At 45.8% G+C, this 18,669-nt stretch overlaps 2 protein-coding genes across 5 annotated transcripts in view; both read right to left on the reverse strand.

Annotated features, from left to right (window-relative positions):
• ralgps2 (Ral GEF with PH domain and SH3 binding motif 2) overlaps nt 1-16,474 on the reverse strand; it is a 46,207-nt gene extending 29,733 nt beyond the window's left edge. The window contains exons 1-5 of one of the 4 annotated variants that reach the window (XM_003974029.3): nt 16,231-16,474; nt 3,760-3,846; nt 3,399-3,525; nt 3,160-3,267; nt 2,537-2,587 (exon numbers count right to left, since the gene is read on the reverse strand). In XM_003974029.3, the coding sequence (XP_003974078.1) occupies nt 2,537-2,587; nt 3,160-3,267; nt 3,399-3,455 (216 nt within the window). In that variant the 5' untranslated portion in view covers nt 3,456-3,525; nt 3,760-3,846; nt 16,231-16,474. Of the gene's footprint in view, nt 1-2,536; nt 2,588-3,159; nt 3,268-3,398; nt 3,526-3,759; nt 3,847-14,375; nt 14,399-15,767; nt 15,909-16,230 lie in introns of those variants that run through there. The other 3 variants (XM_011614736.2, XM_011614735.2, XM_029828448.1) reach the window with 3 other exon arrangements.
• A 428-nt stretch (nt 16,475-16,902) lies between these two features.
• Nucleotides 16,903-18,625, reverse strand: coa7 (cytochrome c oxidase assembly factor 7). The gene is made up of 3 exons (XM_003974028.3): nt 18,244-18,625; nt 18,005-18,145; nt 16,903-17,636 (listed from the first exon to the last, which is right to left on the reverse strand). Exons 1-3 carry the CDS (start codon nt 18,347-18,349, stop codon nt 17,191-17,193), a joined length of 693 nt encoding a protein of 230 aa, XP_003974077.1. The 5' UTR covers nt 18,350-18,625; the 3' UTR covers nt 16,903-17,190.
• Nucleotides 18,626-18,669: the final 44 nt, after the last annotated feature.

Consider the following 18,669-nt stretch of genomic DNA (forward strand, 5'->3'; position numbering starts at 1 on the left):
TCCAAGTCCTCCTCAGAGAACATAGCTGTTTTCCTCTAACAAATAAAATCAATTTGTGAGGAGAAGGTACTTTTAAGAGTTTGGTCAGTGTTGGATTTAAAGTAAATAAAAGTAGGGAAAAATTAGGGACTCTGGCCTGAGCACACAGGCCAGCAGCAGCAGCAGCAGCTTTACATCCATTACTTTGGATAAATTATTACTTTTCCAGAGCTCTTTTATTACCTGAACCCTGTAGAATTCCTCTAAAGGTACAGATTAATAAATCCGGGTAGGCTGTAGCTTTGATTTAATGTGGGCTGCACCAGCATCTCTCATCTCTCTCAAAACCTCTATGCGTCATTATTAGAATCTTCCCACAAACAAAATATAATTCAGGAAGAGAGAAAAACCAATGAGCCGGTCTGTTAATTACGTGAGATGACTGTGACCATAAAGCTCACATCTGAGTATTTCAAATGTTTTAAAGAGCAAACGGCCGCAGTTTGAGGTGAAACGGCAACAACTGTGCAGCTGATGTACTGGACAGTTAAGCCAAGTAAAGGCAACATCTGGACAGCGCAGTAAAAATAGACAAAGATAACTTTGTTTGTCTGCAGTGGCTCAACCGTGCAGCCATACATCGAGTAAATCATTTTAAAAACCAACATAACCACCGATCTGAAAACAACTGGAAGCAACGTGGTGGAAAATGTGAGGAGTTTTGTTACTGTGCAATAAGACCAATCATGATGGCCCCAAAACACTTTGAAGAACGTCTGGAAATTTCCCTATCCAGTTGAGCATAAAACTTGCGAAGATGTGATATCTTGTGTTGACTTGAACTGGGCCTATTTTTGACAGTGACAATATTTCACAGCATAAAAATCTCACAATTTTGCCCCTTTTTCTATGCTTGAATGCATCATTACAATGACCAAAATGGGCAGTATCGCAAAAAAATCAATCATGAAAACGTCCCACAGGCAGACACCAAAATACACAGGAAATCCATCTGCAAAGGTTGCTGGGAGACGGACAGCGTAACCACAGTGTGCTTTTGTTCAGCCGTGTAGCATTTTCCCCAGCCGCTGCTTGGAGACAGGAGCACAGCGAGCGCAGGAAGAGCCCCCGTTAGCTCACCCCGCTCCACGCAAGAGCGAAACCTCATCTCTGTGGATCCGAGCCAAGCGTGGGAAACGTCTCGAGGATGTGCAGCATGCGGAGGAACACCGAGCTCTGGGATAGTTTTAACACACTTCATCCAGCAGTCTTAAAATGTAGAAAAACCTTGGTGGTACGCAGGATCTCGCTGGGTGAACACACAAGACAGGAACATGTTTCTCTATAACCCAAAGTCTAGAAATGTGTATTAAGTGCATAACAAAGATCAGCAGCCATGCGTGAACACAGCATCACCAACAGAGGTGTAGGGGACGCATTAGTGAGCATTTAATGTGCAGTAGCAGCCTCACTGAGCACTGCCCAGGCAGCTCCAGATGATCTAGTGTCAGCAGCCTACAAAAAGCCCTAAAGAGATACTAAATTTTGTCCATTTTAACCTGTAAAAGCTGCAGGTACCTGGCTGAATCTAAAGGTAAATACTGATAAAACATTAGCTGTCAGGAAAGAACTAAGGAAAGGTAACTGGTCATAGATTTATACACATCATCTATTTAAATTTGAACTTCTGCAGGCTAACGGCAGATAAATCCTTCCTGCTGATCGATGGTGCACGCATGACAGTGGGACTCAATTCTAGATGAAAGCCCTTTGTTACGCTGTAAATGTCACAAGTCCATGGACCGTTGCCTTCTCCAAACCTTTATATTAAGAAATTGTACGGTTTTATTCTCTGTCCCACAATCAGATCCAGACTGCTTTTGTAATTGAAAAGGCAAAATCATTACCAGGAAATAGGAAACAGCTGCACAGACTCTATTCCAGCACCGCTCTGCTGGACTTAAAGGATGCATATGAAAGAATGTGCTTGGAGATGCAGGACAGGACAGAAATATATTTCCAAAACATGGATAAATGGCTGTGTGAAAAATAAACCTGAGACTTCCATCTCAGTTCCATATGCACTATAGGGTGGACTCAACGTTCTCAGTGAACAAGAAGTGTTGCAGGATTGAAGATATAAATGTTATCGAGGCTGTCACATAAAATGTCAGAGAAGGAAAAATTTGCAGGCGCATTTGACTCTTGCGACAAAATATCCCTGAAAGAAGAAAACAGATCAGACTTTGATATTAAATTCATAATTCATTGATCCAGTAGTTGTGAGGTCAGCCTCAAGGTCAAAAGCTTTGGCTTTAGAAGGTGAATTCTAAAGTAAAAGCCTTTTTGAGGCTCCTTGCACATGGATGGTCCAGCAGATGTAGATGGAAAAACCCAAAACACAAAGAAAACCATAAAACTGAAATCTAAGAGGATCTGACTGCAACATAATGTGCCCTTGTGTCATTTTTATAGCTCTTGATAGCCTAGACCTTTGAGAACATCTGTGTATAAAAGAGTACACAGTTCTGTCTTCATTAACTTGGTAGCTGCTCACCTCTGGCTGGATGGCTTTGAACACACGAACGTCCATGAGAGTGATCTGGCCCTGGAGGAGACCAAAACAACAAAGGTTTGTAAAACATCTATGCGACAACACAATTATGGACAAATATATAAAAATTGGTTACGAATATAACGAAGGGGGAAAACAGATAAAGAGCGACCTCTGCTGGTCAAATGCAGATAAAGCGCCAAAGTTATGCACAGTAAAGAAATGGCCGTCATTATCCCGTGCATTTTAAATAAATTACATACATACAAATCCCGTAAATATTGCATTATTTAAAACAATCCATACAACATAATTACACTGTAAACTTGAATACACCCATCTGTTATTCCTTAGAGAAGCCTGAGAAACATCACTCATCACAATAAATGGAGGCTAATTCATCACAAAGTGCTTTTCACAGTTGACAGAGATTGTGCAAAGACAGCCTGGGGGAAATTCATCTGCGGCTGTCTGGCACTGATAAACATCATCAATTATTACTGATCCACAATCTGACCTGATTTCCCCCTGACATCCAGCTTACGTCAGCGTTTTACAGCTGATGCTTCACGCATGCAGAGCTGAAAGGCGGCGACAATCCTTGCAGACACAAATACGTGACTTACGGCATATTGCTCTGGGGTGACTTTAAGTACATCAAACACGACTGCATCGAAACTCTTCTTCAGGTCTGAAGAGCCCCTTTCGCTGAGAGATTCGGAGCTGCTGCTCTTCTGCAGGACAAACAGTTACATTTAAAAGAGGGACAGAAAGGCTGAGCATTATTGGTGGGGAGCTACACAAAGTTTAGAATAAGTTTAAACCCCCAACATGGTGGGATAACAGGTAAAAATCGTGGCCTCACCTCAGAGACAGCAGCAATGGTGGTCGCGCTTGACTGACCATTAGGGAGGTCCATCATTCCCACACATCTATCTCTAGTGCAGGAGATCGTTCATCCTCCTCAAGTTCTGCAAAGCCTGCTTTGCTTTCTAAAAACGCACACAAAAAACGCTACACAATGAAGACATTTTGCAGGAGACATTGCAAACCCAGACACGGACGCATGCAGAACATATCAGCAGCGGCGCCCCCTACTGGCCCAAATACGAAACGCTGAAATTTCGCTGCATTCACACATTTGAGGCAAAAAAAACTCTGCTCTAATAAGAACCAAATAGATTGATTTTTTTTCTCCATACAAAAAGAATCCCAATCATACTCACCGGCTGTGTGTCAAATGCACATTGTGTCCGACGAGAAGGCAGTCTGTTGTCACCGTCTTTTTCCTGTGTTTCACTTTTGACTGATTTCTGCCGAGAGCCAGAGAAAAAAGAATTGACAGAAGTTACTCTTAATGTTTACAAAATCGGCAAATTAAAGCCAGGAAATAACTGCAGAGTCAATCTCAGAAAGCAGATACACAACTACAGCAGAAGCTGCTCCCTTTAGGTGGCACCACGTACAGAACCTTTGATCTGATCAGCTTAATTTAACAGCTAACTTGTCCATCTATATTTCTTACTCAAGTTAGCCAGTAGGTGTCTCACTGTTCCAGGATTTAAAACCTCTGTTGCGCTCAGCTGCACTCAGTGCTGCACATTAGCAGACCTTTAGCCTTTAGCCAGCAGGTAGGGGCCAAAGGTCATCTCATCTCCTCCAGGTAATGATGCTGGACTTGACTGCAGGGATCAAACCTTTCTGACACAAATCTAATGATCCCTTTAAGCAACAAAGAAAAGCATTCGCCCGCAAAAGAAAATCCCCAAATGTTTCGCTCGAGACAAATCTTGAAGTGACTAACTAATCTAAAGGTAATTTACACGTGCATGTTCCTCAGAAACCGTGCGACTAACTCAAACCTACAGTCTGTGTCACTGTCCCGACAAGCTGCGGCTCTATCTACCCCCCCCCCCCAGCAGTGCAAACAGCTTCTGGCAGCAGCCTGTTTGTACCTGTCGGCTGTCACTCAGTCTGTCCCGTCAGAGCTAACCTGTCCATCACAACCCGAACCGTCCGGGCCGGGTCGACGTTTCGATGCCTTGCAGACACCCACACCTGCAGCTATGTAACACCTCCCCCGTCTGAGTCACGGCTCTCCTCTCCTCGCCTAAAGACTCCGGATGAAAAGCGCTGCGGTCCATACGCAGGGAGCCAAGATCTAATGTGTTGGTGGCACACTTCCATATAGCTGAGCTGCTCTTCATGGTTGCATCCAGGAAATAAATGGTATAAATAAACGTTGTTTTTTTTGCTGTCATGGAAAAATGAGTTATTGCTGCAGGACAGGATAAGTGGAGCAGGATAACACGGGAAAACGGACAGGAAGCACTATACAGTAAATCCTGTCGGAGCTTGTAGAGGACCGTTGCCAGTTATTCTAAATGTGACTCAGAATCCACCTGGATTTCTGCAGTCTGCTTTTCCACACTCATCTGCATCCTGCTGGCAGGACGCACATACAAGTGTTGTCATACGCCATCGTGCGTAGGCAGCAAATCTGTGCACGTGACAGCTCCCGTCCGGCAGTGACCTTTTACACTCCAGACTGATTGTGTCTCCACCAGCTCCTCCTTCTCTATTCTTCCTCATCTACTCTATATGAGTCTTTACATTTATACATTATATTCTGACCCAGACTTCTCTCATGATTGATTGCACACTTAACAAGCATTATGACACAACAGATTAGGACACAAACCTGTGTCAGGCATACATGGGCCCACAGCGGGGACAGTAAGAACCGGGCTTTCGAACATACTGGAGCGCAGCAGACTGGCCGAGATTTAAATCTCATTTACTTCTGCGTGTGTCTGTGTGTGTGTGCGTGTGTGTACACATGTTTACCCACCACTCCATCTCGCCGAGGCACAGGCTCCCTCCCACGCATAAACACAAAGGATTAGTGTGCTTTAGTCTACTTAGTGTGTGTGTGTGTGTGTATGTGTGTATGTGTTTGTGTGTGTGTGAGAGATAGTGGAAGAGATTGAGTGAGGTTTTGTTCCAGAACTGTACTCGAGTGTGAAGGTCAACAGAAATTTCACTTTAGTGAAGGGAGTGATGACAACCGCGTTATGTTTGGGGTCTGGAGCACATAGCAGCCATATTACCGCTGCATTCCGTCCTAGGATTGTGGTGCTTCCCAGTCTGGGCCGAAGCATGCGTTGCAACCCTCCCCGATGGCGCCTCTGTAACATATGTTGGTGGAAATGCACGCCTTCTGTCTGCGATGCATTTGAAATGCACGCTACAGCTGCGGCAAAGTCGAGGAGCTAAAGTAGGTCAGTGTGCTGAGCCGAGCTGGGAGAGATGTGACAGCCCATTCAGCTGTCCCCTTTAACACAGACAGCACAGACGACAGGGGGCATTTGGACTGTCAGGAGCTGCGTCCCCTTCAAAGTTAGAGCGCGTGCTGTCTTTTTCCAGCTAAATAAGCCGTCGTATTCTTTAGGGGTCTGTATATTTCTCAAGGAATGTCCACACAAGCTCTTAGAGAAGCAGGCCTGGCAGTTAAATTTGAATGGGATGGGAATTAGAGGCTGGCATGTCTTCTGGAATCCAGGAGGCCAAAGAATCATTAAAGAAGAGAAAAAAGTGACCGGGATGAAACGTGGAAGAGAAAAAAATTCCCACCGAATGAAGGTCAAACCCGGCAACAGTAATGATACCAAGTCAGAAAAAACGGGATATCCAAAGCTAGGTTTTACTAAATGGCAAGAGGAGGATAAAAAGCTAAATATAAATCCACATTATCTTTTAATGCAAAGCCAAGCTGGGCGCATCATATCCGAGAGCCCCGTCGATCTGGCGGGGGGGCCAGATTCATCAAACATGGCGATGCCGTGCGTCTCACGGCAGCGTTCACTCAGCGGGCACGTCATTAAAGCAGAGGTGGGGTGTGCTGCCGGCAGGGGGGCAACGGGAGCTGAGCCCTCGCCTGTGTGTGTCGCTGTCAGGGGATCAGGACTAACAGCCACTTCACACCATCACTTAACATGCCGCCAGCGTTCAGATCGCCCTGGAGGTCAGTAAAGCTGTGCCGGAAGATCACGCCATAAAAGAAGAATTCTAGTTTTCATTTAGCTCTCATACTCAGGACAAAATCTGAGGAATCATGTGGTTTGATAGCTTAGCTCGTGGACACAGGATTTAAAGCATGGTTAACGGCGCCGTGCCTTTAAACCAAGACTGCACGGGTAAACTGTGAGTGTTTGGATTCATGAATTCTGGAAAGACGCACATTGTTTTAGCATGTATAAATATTAAACAGCATCTCTAATGCATTTAAATCTATGCTAAGTCTGTATTAATCTGAACCCAAAGTTTATATAGTTGTAATGCGAAATAAAGACAAGTACATCAGATGATGTGTAGGAACAACCGCGCTCAAACTTGGAATGTGTTTTAATAAAGCAAAGTGAGAGAAGAAGTGTCAACACAGCCGTTCCACAGGTGCACAAATACATTCAACCACGTTCCCAGGTCACATTAGAGGGAACTGCAATGAAGAAATGCAGAACGAAAAACGCGGGATGCAAAATCAACTGTTCGAATCCTCAAAATTAAAGGGTGAGGTAGAGGAAACGAACACCAAAGCAGGCAAGTAAGAAGAAACAAAATCATCCGGCATTTTGAAACAAAGAGATGTTGAATGGGGGGGGGGGGGTTGCCAGTGTGGCTGTGATATCTATGTGAATGAAGTGAAACACGTGAAAGGGGCCAACAGGTTGTTCTATGAAAACTGATACATAACCGACCACTAAAACACCCCCATGAATCTTTATCTACCGACCAAATGAGCCGGAGAGCTGCGCTGCCACGCTGTTGTGGGGTGGCATGTGGCAGCGCCCCAGAGCGGCAGGCTGTCACGTGTGGGCAGAGCCAGGCCCTGCAGACAGCCGGCATGTCCCAACTGCTCACATGCCAGTTTCTGCCTGATCTGTGCCTCAAGTAGGAGTTGGACAGGAAGCCCCGGCACGAGTCCCAAAAATCTGCCAAAGCCGGGACGACCCGGAAGGGAGACGGATGTGATGAGTAAAAGAAAGGGCAAAGGAGACCGGAGGAAATGGAGGAAGTGGGAAGCTGGTAGCGCCGGTGTCCGCAGGGCTCCACACACAATTAAGGTGGAAGGGGCAGTCAAAGACTGCGGTGTTTAGAGGAAACTGATAGCATCTTGATGTCTTCCTCTACGAGACTCACAGGACCAACTCAAAAAACAATCGACGGCAATAAAACCGACTCAGCTAGAGCAGTCCAACAGCACTTTAGGCCCTTCACTCACGGCTACTGGGAGAACTGGAATGTTTTATCATTAACCCAATTAACCCCATTAACCCAAAAAAATGTTTTCACCTGCAATATTCCAGTGTATTAACCCCAAAAAAACCAATTTATATGTTTTATAAATATGCTATAAAAAACGAACTTACGAAAGACGCTGTAAAGGGACATAGAGGACATAAAGGAACCAGGAGGGTCGGTGCTGGATGGATATACAGAAAACGGCTCTCTCACCTTTAATTAATGTGATCGCACCTTCGTGACATTCCCCAAAGACTCATCTTTGTGCGACACCTGGTTTAAGACGTGTTGCCACATGACAAACACACGCATGACACAAAGAAAGATCAGAGCCTGTCAGCGTGAACCCAAGCAACCAGGAATATCCGGGTGCTAACTGGCCAACGCTACTCTCACATTTCAATAGTACTTTGGTTTACTAGGCTGCTTATTGCCTTGATTTAAATGATCATACGTGCAAAAAGACTAATGCGACTGATTGTTTCCTGATGTTTTGTGTTGCGCCAGCAGTGATATCAAGTTATTGATGGGGCGGCGTTGCAACAAAGTCAGAATGTTGGCGTCGTGGCGTCGTCCTCTGAGCCATGTTTACTCCAAAACTTGCCTAATGTTGGAGGAATGATGTCGTATTGCAGGATGTTTTACTGCTGCCGGTCCAAACAACCTCCCTGCCAAACTTGGAGCGAGTCTCCAACATTTTACGAGGATGTTTTATGAGGTAGAATCAGATTAGAGTTGTGGGGGAGTCTCATCCTCTTAACCTCATCATTTACCAACAAGTTATTTTGGCCTCTGCTCAGCATGCTTAAATATTTGACATCTTAAGAGCATCAGCCAATACAAAACTATGGACTGTAATCCGGATGATATTGGGATTTAATCCAGATAAACTGGCTGCATGTGTGAACACCAATGTCAGAGGTCAATTTTCCAACCTGCTTTTTAGTGAACAAACAGATGCAGAGACTCAAATCTGCTGTTATATGACCTAAACCCTCCATCCTGCGTGTGAATATGAGGCCTGCTCGGCCCAACTCTGAAGTAAGACAGGGTAAATACAGAGGAGTTTGCTGGGAGACTTTAAACTGGCTTAATTGAGCAAGACTAAGACAGCAGCCACTCCTAACAGCCTCCAACACACACACACACACACACACACACACACACTCACGAGCAGCGCTGCATGCATGACTTCCCCAACAAGGCCCTGCCCTCCCACAAGAGCCCGATAAAATGCTTAATTACAACTTGAAAAAGAGGGGGCGGTCGAGGGTGACAGTAAGAGGAGGGTTTGGGCGAGAATGCAACAAGGTGAATCTACAACTGGGTTCCCGCCAACAAATCTACTTCAAAGACCACGTCGGTCCTTAGACGCAGTCAAACATGTTCTACGCCCGTCCACACACGCGGTTGTTTGCTCTGAGAGTCCACTGGGTCAAAGGTCAACAGAGAAATAAAACAATAGACGGGAAGGAAGGCGGAGGAATAAATAAAACTGGGCCAGTCTAACTTCCTGAGAGGGAAGGAAACAGAGAAATGAACAATACGAACACAGCGTGATAAATTCTGTCTAATCCCATCGTGGCTTCCTAATATGGTGACTCTCCTCCTCATCTGATAGCACCTATGAAAGATTTGATTCTTTTATCTTGCAGGAACATCACGCTGTCTACCTCATTTAGTGTGCGAGGGTGCACGTGTGTCAAAGAGAGGAGCAACAGCTGAGGCCAGAAAAATAGCCATATCTCTTCAGCGCACCCCCCTAGCAAAATGCATGTGCTCCTCACACCCCTTTCCCTCTGCAGAGGCTGGGGATTTCTATAGCCGTGCACGCACGTCCACAGCCACCCTACAACGTGGCCAAGACACACAGCGCCGGATTGAGTCTCTATTAGCCCCTCAGAGGACGGGTACAGACAGGATGTGTGCGCTACTAAACGTTCATCCATCGTCTAAAAATAGGAAAGACATTGTTTCCAGCCTCCAATCTCTTCCTACCTTCCCTACCAGCAGCAGAGTCCCAGGATAGCTGCTAGCTACATGTAGCTGTTTTGCTATAGAGCTACAGTTTATGCACTTCAGATTTGTGTGCAAAATGCTGTTATGCTACTTTGACTGGCAACGACAAAGGACCTTGGAAAATCCTTGGCATGTTTCCACCAAATTTACCCTTGGAAAAACCTTTCAGCCACCCAAAACGCCCCCTAAAATATTACACAGCTTGTTCAGCTTCCCCGGAGAAAGTAATTGAGCGTGGATTTAGCTCTTCACCACGAATGGATCCGGTCTGACACATGTTGAAACAAATTCATGAAAAGTTGAAGAATCTTAAGCCAGATTATCAGAAGCTGTTCCTGGAAATGTTGGTGGGAAAAGAGGCAGACGAAGTTCATCACGCCGCTTTTCCTGTTACCGACACAAACCCGGCGACCTTGGGCCTGCGGGTCTGCATGTCCAGACCTGAGCTGCAGGAAAACTGCAGACGTCAGGAAACGGGCTGTCTCGGTCAAACAAATGGGTCAAACAAATGGCGCACAAAGAAAAACACAAGCACTTGAGAAGGCTATTCACCTGTCAGTGGAGTGCTGGTTCTAAAGGCAGGCGGAACAGGTGTGGAGAACACAGCCTCGCGCTCAAGGACTCAAACCCCACAGAGAGCCGGAGGCAATCCGGAGGTTGGTGAGGTCATAGGGCAAATGGAACATTGATATAGATCTGGGAAATAAAAAAGTTGCCCCTGACTCTCCCACCCCCGCTGCAGCTGTTCGCTACTATACCGGGCGGATCTTTGCTTTCCGTCCCAAACACAGGCATTTATGGGGGTGAAAGAATTCAAAAGGATGGAAAAACAGGTAGAATCCTGTTTGTCTTTGTTTGATCTAATGTCTTTGGCAGCATTTGGAACCAAGTTCAAGGGTTTCCATGACACAGCCAAGGCCCAGCTCTTAGTTTCAGTCCTAAAGCAAAACAATCAGACAGATAAATGGCGCTGTGTCGTAAGACCGCAACACTGTCTCCAGCAGCGGCAGAGACCCGTGGATCCAAACAATATGTAGGGGAAGCACAAGGGCGCGGCAGGGCTTTGCTGAAGCACAACTGGGCCGTTTGTGAGCCCTTGAAGAACAAAAACGGTGGCAATTTGGAAGATAGTTGGGGATCACGCAGATGCCTCCGCCTCCAGACTGTTTAATGCCAAATTCTCCTTTGACAGGATGTATTCCAGGACGCTGCAGTATAAACCTTCGGAGCAGAAGAACAAAACTGCACCCTGTAACGCTGCATCATTGCTGCAACATTAACATATGCAACTTGTTGCACCACTACTGTGCAGCCTTTAGGTGTGTCATCAGGTTCGAGGCTTGTTATTATCCAAATACTCATGATCACATGATAGACTCCTGATCCAGCCAGGAGAACACAAAAGAAACCTCATAAACATTTAAATAGCCAACAAGAACAAGAACTTGGAAAAGTCACACCACATAAGATCTGATGATTGAGGGAAAATAATAAATTGCCTTGGATAGCTGTCTCAGCTTGTCTGAGGGATCCAGAAAAGTTGAAACTGTCCTGTTGTCACTGGTCCCTCATTTTAAAATCAAATAATAAAGTCATCTAGTGTTTCCTGGGTTTGCCGTGAAGCGAAACTGTCACATGACCCAAGAAGCAACAGCTCCGGGGGACTATGTCAGCTGGACTCAGACCCTCATAGCTGACATTCCATCCCTCTTTGGCTGAAGGAATGAGGCCTTCTACTGTAGCCCTGTCCCTCGCCTCACCTTTGACCCCTTGAACTGATGACCCAAAGCACCTACAAGTTGACAGGCAACGGTGATTAGTGCGCATCAGCTGAGCAGACTAGACTGTGGCCATGAAGGGCCCACTATCACACCTAAAGCCCTCCGTCTTGACAGTGTACGTTGTACGTTGTATATTAGCGGTCTGATCGCGTGTTAGCCCGATTACTGGAGCTGTAGTGAGAGCAGAAGGATGGAGGCTCTGCAGCTTCATCTCAGGTCACATACAAATGCAATGAAGAAGTAAGTCAAACATCACCAGACAAATGAGACAAGACTAAAAATAGCCCCAGATCGTGCTCACGAAAGGGAAAGCAAAACTTGCAAACACAGTAGCACAACTGTTAGCTCTGCCTAAGGGCATCAATCATGCAAAATCGACGTTTAAAGCGTAAAATGTTGGGCCCTCCGCGTGAGAGGGGCTGAGCCGTCAGTCACGTATGTCCAGCTGCTCTCGGGGCTTCTGCTTCTCCTCAATTGCCACACGGCAGCAGAAACGCCGTAAACAATAACAAGAAGCAGCTTGACATAACTTCCTCAATTGGTGTTCTGGGTCAAGGCTCGGCTCATTGTGAGCTCTGACACAGTGTGCTGACCCGTCACAAAATGCCTGCCAAGGCAGCCGTGGTGTGTGTCACCACCGTCTTAATGGCACGAGCACACAACCAAGACAGATGTAAAGATCTGACAAATGTAAAGATCTGACAAATGTAAAGATCTGGCCGGATGTAAAGATCTGGCCAAAAGTAAAGATCTGGCCAGATGTAAAGATCAGACAAATGTAAAGATCTGGCCAGATGTAAAGATCAGACAAATGTAAAGATCTGGCCAAATGTAAAGATCTGGCCAGATGTAAAGATCAGACAAATGTAAAGATCTGGCCAGATGTAAAGATCAGACAAATGTAAAGATCTGGCCAAATGTAAAGATCTGGCCAAATGTAAAGATCTGACCAATTCTGGCCGATCACGCGACTCAACACTAACTGACAGTGTCTAACACTAATTATAAAACAGAAAGGGGAATTCATGCTATTTGATTGGTTCTTGGTGGTGGTATATTGAGCGTATATTTTACTGACTTTATTCCGCGTCTGAGCTAGGACAACAAACTCCTAGCTTTACTATCGCTAACTTTACTGATGGTGTTTATAAGAGATTTACAACAACTTTGTAAATTGGCAGACAGATTTTAGTGGCGACACAATCCACAGACGCCCACATTGATGTCAGGAAAATAGAAATTCCAGAAAAGCCAATGTTCTTGTAACAACAATGTGGTCCCTCTTTTTTTTGGTTTCTGTTTTGTTTTTGTGTGCCCTCACGCCACAAATCTTTTATTTTGATTAAACAATTTGAGATTGCGTTTCCTTGTTTAATATTAAAATTGTTGGAAACCGTTTTATAAAAGCAACAGAGGACAAAGAATATTGTTTAATTAAGGTTTCCAGAAACTTATTTACCTGAGTGGCCAAAGAAAGGTGCACCGTCTGCTCCTCTTAGCATCTCTTCTGTTGCTCTATTTTCTATTTAAGATCGAAAGTGAAGTTTGTAGAAATTAGATAAACCAGTTTACAGCTGTAAGTAAACATGGCAGCTAAACAGAGTTGGGGAATACCACACTTCCACCAAACAGCCCCACCCCTTGACAATTTAGGGGAATCTGAAAACCTTTACACTGAGGTTGAGGGAAGGTTATTTCTCTGGGTAATTCCAAATCCAGGGTAGATAATGAAAGTTACTGTGATGGAAAAGAGGCTGTAGGCAGTCAATCATCTAGTTTGTCAAAAATAGCATCCAAACATGAACACAGAGTCAGATTTCTGTATCTTTACTAGAAAAGCAGAAAATTCTAGGTCATATTCTATTCTCAAAGTTTAACTATATTCTTGGATTTACCTTTAAAGCATACACCTAAAGTCCAAACACCCTTGCTGCCTGACATCTGGTGAGAAAAACTGTTGAACTACTGTTAATACCCTTAATATTGAGATTGGGATTCGTGATCACAGAGAAAACGCAGCAAAAAGGAGGCAGACAGATCTGATTTCAACATGTAGCGTCACAGCCGACGAAGGCTTTAGAGGACGAGCGTGACGACATGTGACTTCGCAGTTCCATCTGTGCAGAATGAATGTGCCAGACACAGGCGTAAAGTTGCCCTGGCAACAGAGCAATGCTGCTGGTTGGAGGTCACGCGGAGGAATTATGCAGACTCCGACACCTCCCGAATAGCAAAGAGGAGCACAAACCCCTGTTGGACCCAGGAATGTTTCACATAAACAGCAAAGCGCGTGATGTAAGGCAGAGTGGAGAACCACGGCCTGACGAACACCAGCCGCTCGAGCTGATGACGCAAACGCGCGCCGGCCTTTTATCCCTTTTCCCTGTAAACACGGCGCTCTGATACAGAGGGGAGAGTTTTCATTTTGCTCCCACACAGATGTAATCCCCAGCTAATCACATTTATGGGCCTTGGACGGTGCAGCTACACCAGCAATGCTGAACAGATGGGCCCACAAACGCACGGCATCTCCAGGATTAGCTTGGCCGGAGGTATTACAAGGGACGCTAATAAGTAGCCGGTGTTCAAATGACACCGAGGGGAGACTTACACATGTAGGTAGGGAGATAAAAGAAAGGAAAACAGGCATTAGAGCTATCAGGGCGCATCAGAAACACAGACCAGCGTTACAGCAACAGCGATCAGCCACAGATGAGAACATGGAACTGCCTCTAACCTACCCCTTCAGGCAGTCACGGTGCTTCTTTTTTCAGGCAGCAGATCTGCAACGTGACGCTCTCGGGGCGAGAGACAAAGAACAGGATGGATCCAAACATACAGTCATGATTCACTGCAGTATTCTTACGACACTCGTGCACTCTGGACCTCAGGGCGACGGCTCAGGCTACCATGATCGACATAATATTCAGGCGTTCGTACCGAATCCCAGTGAAAGAAGGAGCAGCACTGGGAGTGTTCGATTAATATTTGACATGATACTGACCGACCTACAGCCGAAGCGTTCGGAATCGTCTTCATCAGTTGACACCCTTCTTCGGGGTTTAGTCAGTCTCAGACGCGCGTGGGTTAGAGTCAATGTCTCTTTCTTAAACCAACCAATCAAAGAAAGTCTCACTAGATTTGTCAACATGACTTTACTTACAGCCTTATTTTTACTGGTAAACACACTCTTGTGTCCAAAAGAGGACTTGGCTCAGTCATCATTTCACTGCAAAAGCACATCAGCCACGCGCTTGAGCCGATGACCTCTGGGTCATAGGTCAAGTGCGGGGGACATTAGCGCCGCACAATCACCCCAAATGTCACCGACGGTCCATTAGATGACACAAATGAGTGGAAATGGGAAGACAGCAAGGTCACGCTGGACAGCCCAGGAAACGTCGAGGAGGGTTTTGTATAAAATAACCGCAAAAGCCCGAGATTTCTGCGGGCTGCGGTGGGAATATGCATTCACTGCATGTCATGACTGTGAATATTCATAAATTAGCAAACAAGCCTCAATTATAAATGCACTTGGGGGCACTTCAAGGTTGCACGGACTCTGCTGTCAAACCTGGAACAGAGTGCTTCAACCAACAAAGATATGATCTCATCTCCGTCTGCACACCAGAGCTGGGATCACAAAAAGAGGCACCGAACTCTCAGATTACCCCGGCCAGCCATGTAAAAACCCCACAGAAAAACGCTCTGCTTCGTTCGAACGCTGCTGCCGAGTCAATATTTTGACACCGACCAGCTGAACTTGGGGAGGATCCTGTTCAGTCCACCTTCAAGTTTGCACAATTATATTAATCCGCTCAAGTCTGCACACTTAACAGTCTTCCAACCCCCCCAAAAGATAACCTCAATATATGCCGTAGATAAATCGATGCATGCTCCGTTGTAGACAGTATAGTTCGTGGGTGAACCCACGCCACACCCAAAGCACTCCCCGGAGGGCCACTGTACGGGGGGGGGGGGGTTCACCGCCGATAAGCTATCAAAAACTAAAGCCGCTTTGTGTGATATGGTCGTTCGGTTAATCTAACAAACACAACCGATCGGATGCAATCTACCCCGAACTGCGGGGCGGCAAGTAAAGACGAAAGCGGGGCAGAATGAGGCGCACATACCCAAGTCGCCCACTCTTTTTGGGAGCAACATTAGCGCCGCAGCTGTCGCTAGCTCGACTCCGGGGCTAAGTTAGCTGGTTAAAGTGGCGCACGGTTTATTATGAAGTTAGCGACGCGTCAAACTCCCGGAGGGGGGGGGGGGGTCCCTTCATTGTGTTGGCAGCGGGGGCGGCATCTTCACGTGGTCGGAAGGGGGGTAAAATATGGGTTCGGTTAAGCAAATTAGCGACACGCTGCAATCAAAAAGCGGTGCGCGTCTGTGCGGTTAGCTCATCGGCTCCTCGCTGCCTCTGATTCGAACTGACAACGGAACCGTCCCCCCCCCAACCACCACCACCCCGCGCATTAAAATCAGCAAGCGCACAAACGCTTCGTGGGACTGGTGCATTAGCTAGCTTCCTCTTCGGCCGAGGCTGGGGGGGTTCTGCACACAAACTTTGCCATTCGCTGTAGGGTAACTCACCAAAGTGCTCCGCTGTCCTGCGTCCGTCTGGTATAATCCAGCGGGGACATCAGAGGAGAGCGGCGCGCAGTTTTGGAGGCTAAAGATTCAGATCACGACGATGCGCCTTCAACAGCTGTGTTCTGTTTTGAATGGGGACCGAGCAGCGGGCGGAGCTTCCACCGGGCAAACCCGAGCAGACCGCCCACAATCCGAGGCTCAAACGCCGGCTTGGTTCGGGCTCTTACGCCTACTTTTTACACATCTACTGTATCTACATCTACGCCAGAAAATCCGGCCTCGGATAAGTGCCAGCATATAGTGCAAAGTTCGCGCCGCGTATATCGAAGTGAGATGAGGGACTTTTGAATTTGAAAAAGGCGGAAAAGGGCATGGCTTTGGTTGTAGCGCCCCCGTGTGGTCAGATAGAAGTAACGTTACAGTGGCTCGCTCCTGGTTATGATGCCTTCATGGACCAAGTTTGCTCTGTTACTTCTAGTCGGTTTCTGTTTATTCTTTGAGGAGCAATACACTCGTTGCCAGGCTCATTGTTTTTTAGACAACGACAATAAGACACTAACAACGGTGATTTAAATATGCACATTTCACTGTTGGCCGAAAATGTCTGGACCTACATATGTTGGATGGACACATTAATATGTGCACTTTGTATTGTATATTCAGCATAGTTAAAGTGTATTTTTTTTATTCATGGTTTGGCTAATACAATCAAGAGTTGTAACAATGACAAACCACATATTTATCATGTATGACAAGATGTGTCAAAAATTAAAATTCTGCTGTTTAATGTTTCATTTTTAATAGAATACAACACAGACATTGTTACATTTATTTTTACTATGGAGACAAGCAGTGATGCTGATCCCTGAGAGTTTTTCAGTCTGTCTTAAACTTTGAGTGCCGAGTGTTTTTGGTTTTACACGTATGCACGGATGAATCAGTGGTCAAAGTTGGTCCCATTCACTCGCCAAACTTGAGCTGCCTCTCTTTCAGAAAACTGTGCAGTTGCTTGGCTCGGTTCTTCAGCTCCTCCGCTTTCTTCTCATCCTTCTCCGTACCGTCTCCCAACTTGTACATCCGACTTGCGTTGGCACAGCCCCACACATGTCCCAGCTCACAAGCTTTCATGGCATAGGTCAATGCTTGAGTCATATCTGGTTTCAGTCCTTTGGAATTACCCTCAATGAACAAGGTACTGAGGTTGAAGCAAGAGGGAGCAAAGCCGTCGGCACAAGCTTTCTCATAGTACTGCCGAGCCGCTGGAAGGTCCGGACCTCCATCAACCGCACGCCCATCGTGAGCCAGCAGTCCCACATTATGGCAGGCGTCTATGGACTTCTTTCCGCCAGCATTACAGGAACGTACGAAGCAGGAGTATGCAGTTTTCAAACACTCAGGCACCCCACCTGCAGGGTGAGCAAAAACCATTCAAATGAGCCAAGAGTCAACATCTAAATGAAGGATATCTATGTGAAAACACAAAAGGTACATTTTATTACATCAACTCTGGAATTGTTTCCAATATTTATTCTGGGCACATGCACAGAATAAGACTGGAATAATCATTTTTCTATTGTCAGATATGATGTTTTTCTGGTTCTCTATTGTGTAGTAAATGAATTAAACATTATAGGAGATCTGCATCCGGCCCCAAGACGATGTCAGAGGTGCAACAAACAGGAATGTCAAGCAGCTTGCAGCTCTTTTGCGTCTACATTTTTATTTTGCAATGAAACCACCACCTTCATTTGTGTTGTCTACATTATCTTATTACCTTTGCCTGTGACGTGGTAGGCGCCCAGTTTGTAGCAGCTCTCTCCGTATCCATTTGTTTCACAATTATGTTTCAAAACCTGTGCTGTCGATTCATAATTCTTCTTTATTCCTTCCAAATAGTCTGCCAGTCGTTGGCACCCTAAAACAATAATAAATGGAACATCGCGACACATTATTTGCAGCTTTTGCTCGGTGTTTCAGCACCGTTGTCATGTGAACAGCGCAGCTAAATGTTACCTTCAGGGTCCTTTTCTTTGTAGCACTGGAAGCTGTATTCCACCCCTATGTTGTCCAAAAACTGCTTCACCTCATTCTCGTCTTCGAAGTTTATAAGTCCGGCCATGTCCTCGCTTTGATCACCTTTATTTCAACAACAGTTGCTATTACGAAAGGTTCAGCATCGGTCGGATCCACTTCTGCGAGTGACCTTGCCAACGAGTTTCCTGGACTTTTCTATAAAAATCGCTTTGATAAAACGTAAAAGTATACATCAAGTGGAGAATCAACGCTAAGGCTCCACAAATTAAACAGAACAGTTTAAACTATCTTAAAAATGAGTCTGTAGCCTCAGAAGACCCTAAACGTGGTCGTCTACCCAGAGCCTTCCTAGTTCGGTAAACTCCCTCCCCGGCTTCCGTAGTTCCGCCCCCTTCGCTCATGTAC

Source organism: Takifugu rubripes, chromosome 20 (assembly GCF_901000725.2).
Source record: "Takifugu rubripes chromosome 20, fTakRub1.2, whole genome shotgun sequence".
In the NCBI taxonomy this organism is placed as follows: domain Eukaryota; kingdom Metazoa; phylum Chordata; class Actinopteri; order Tetraodontiformes; family Tetraodontidae; genus Takifugu; species Takifugu rubripes.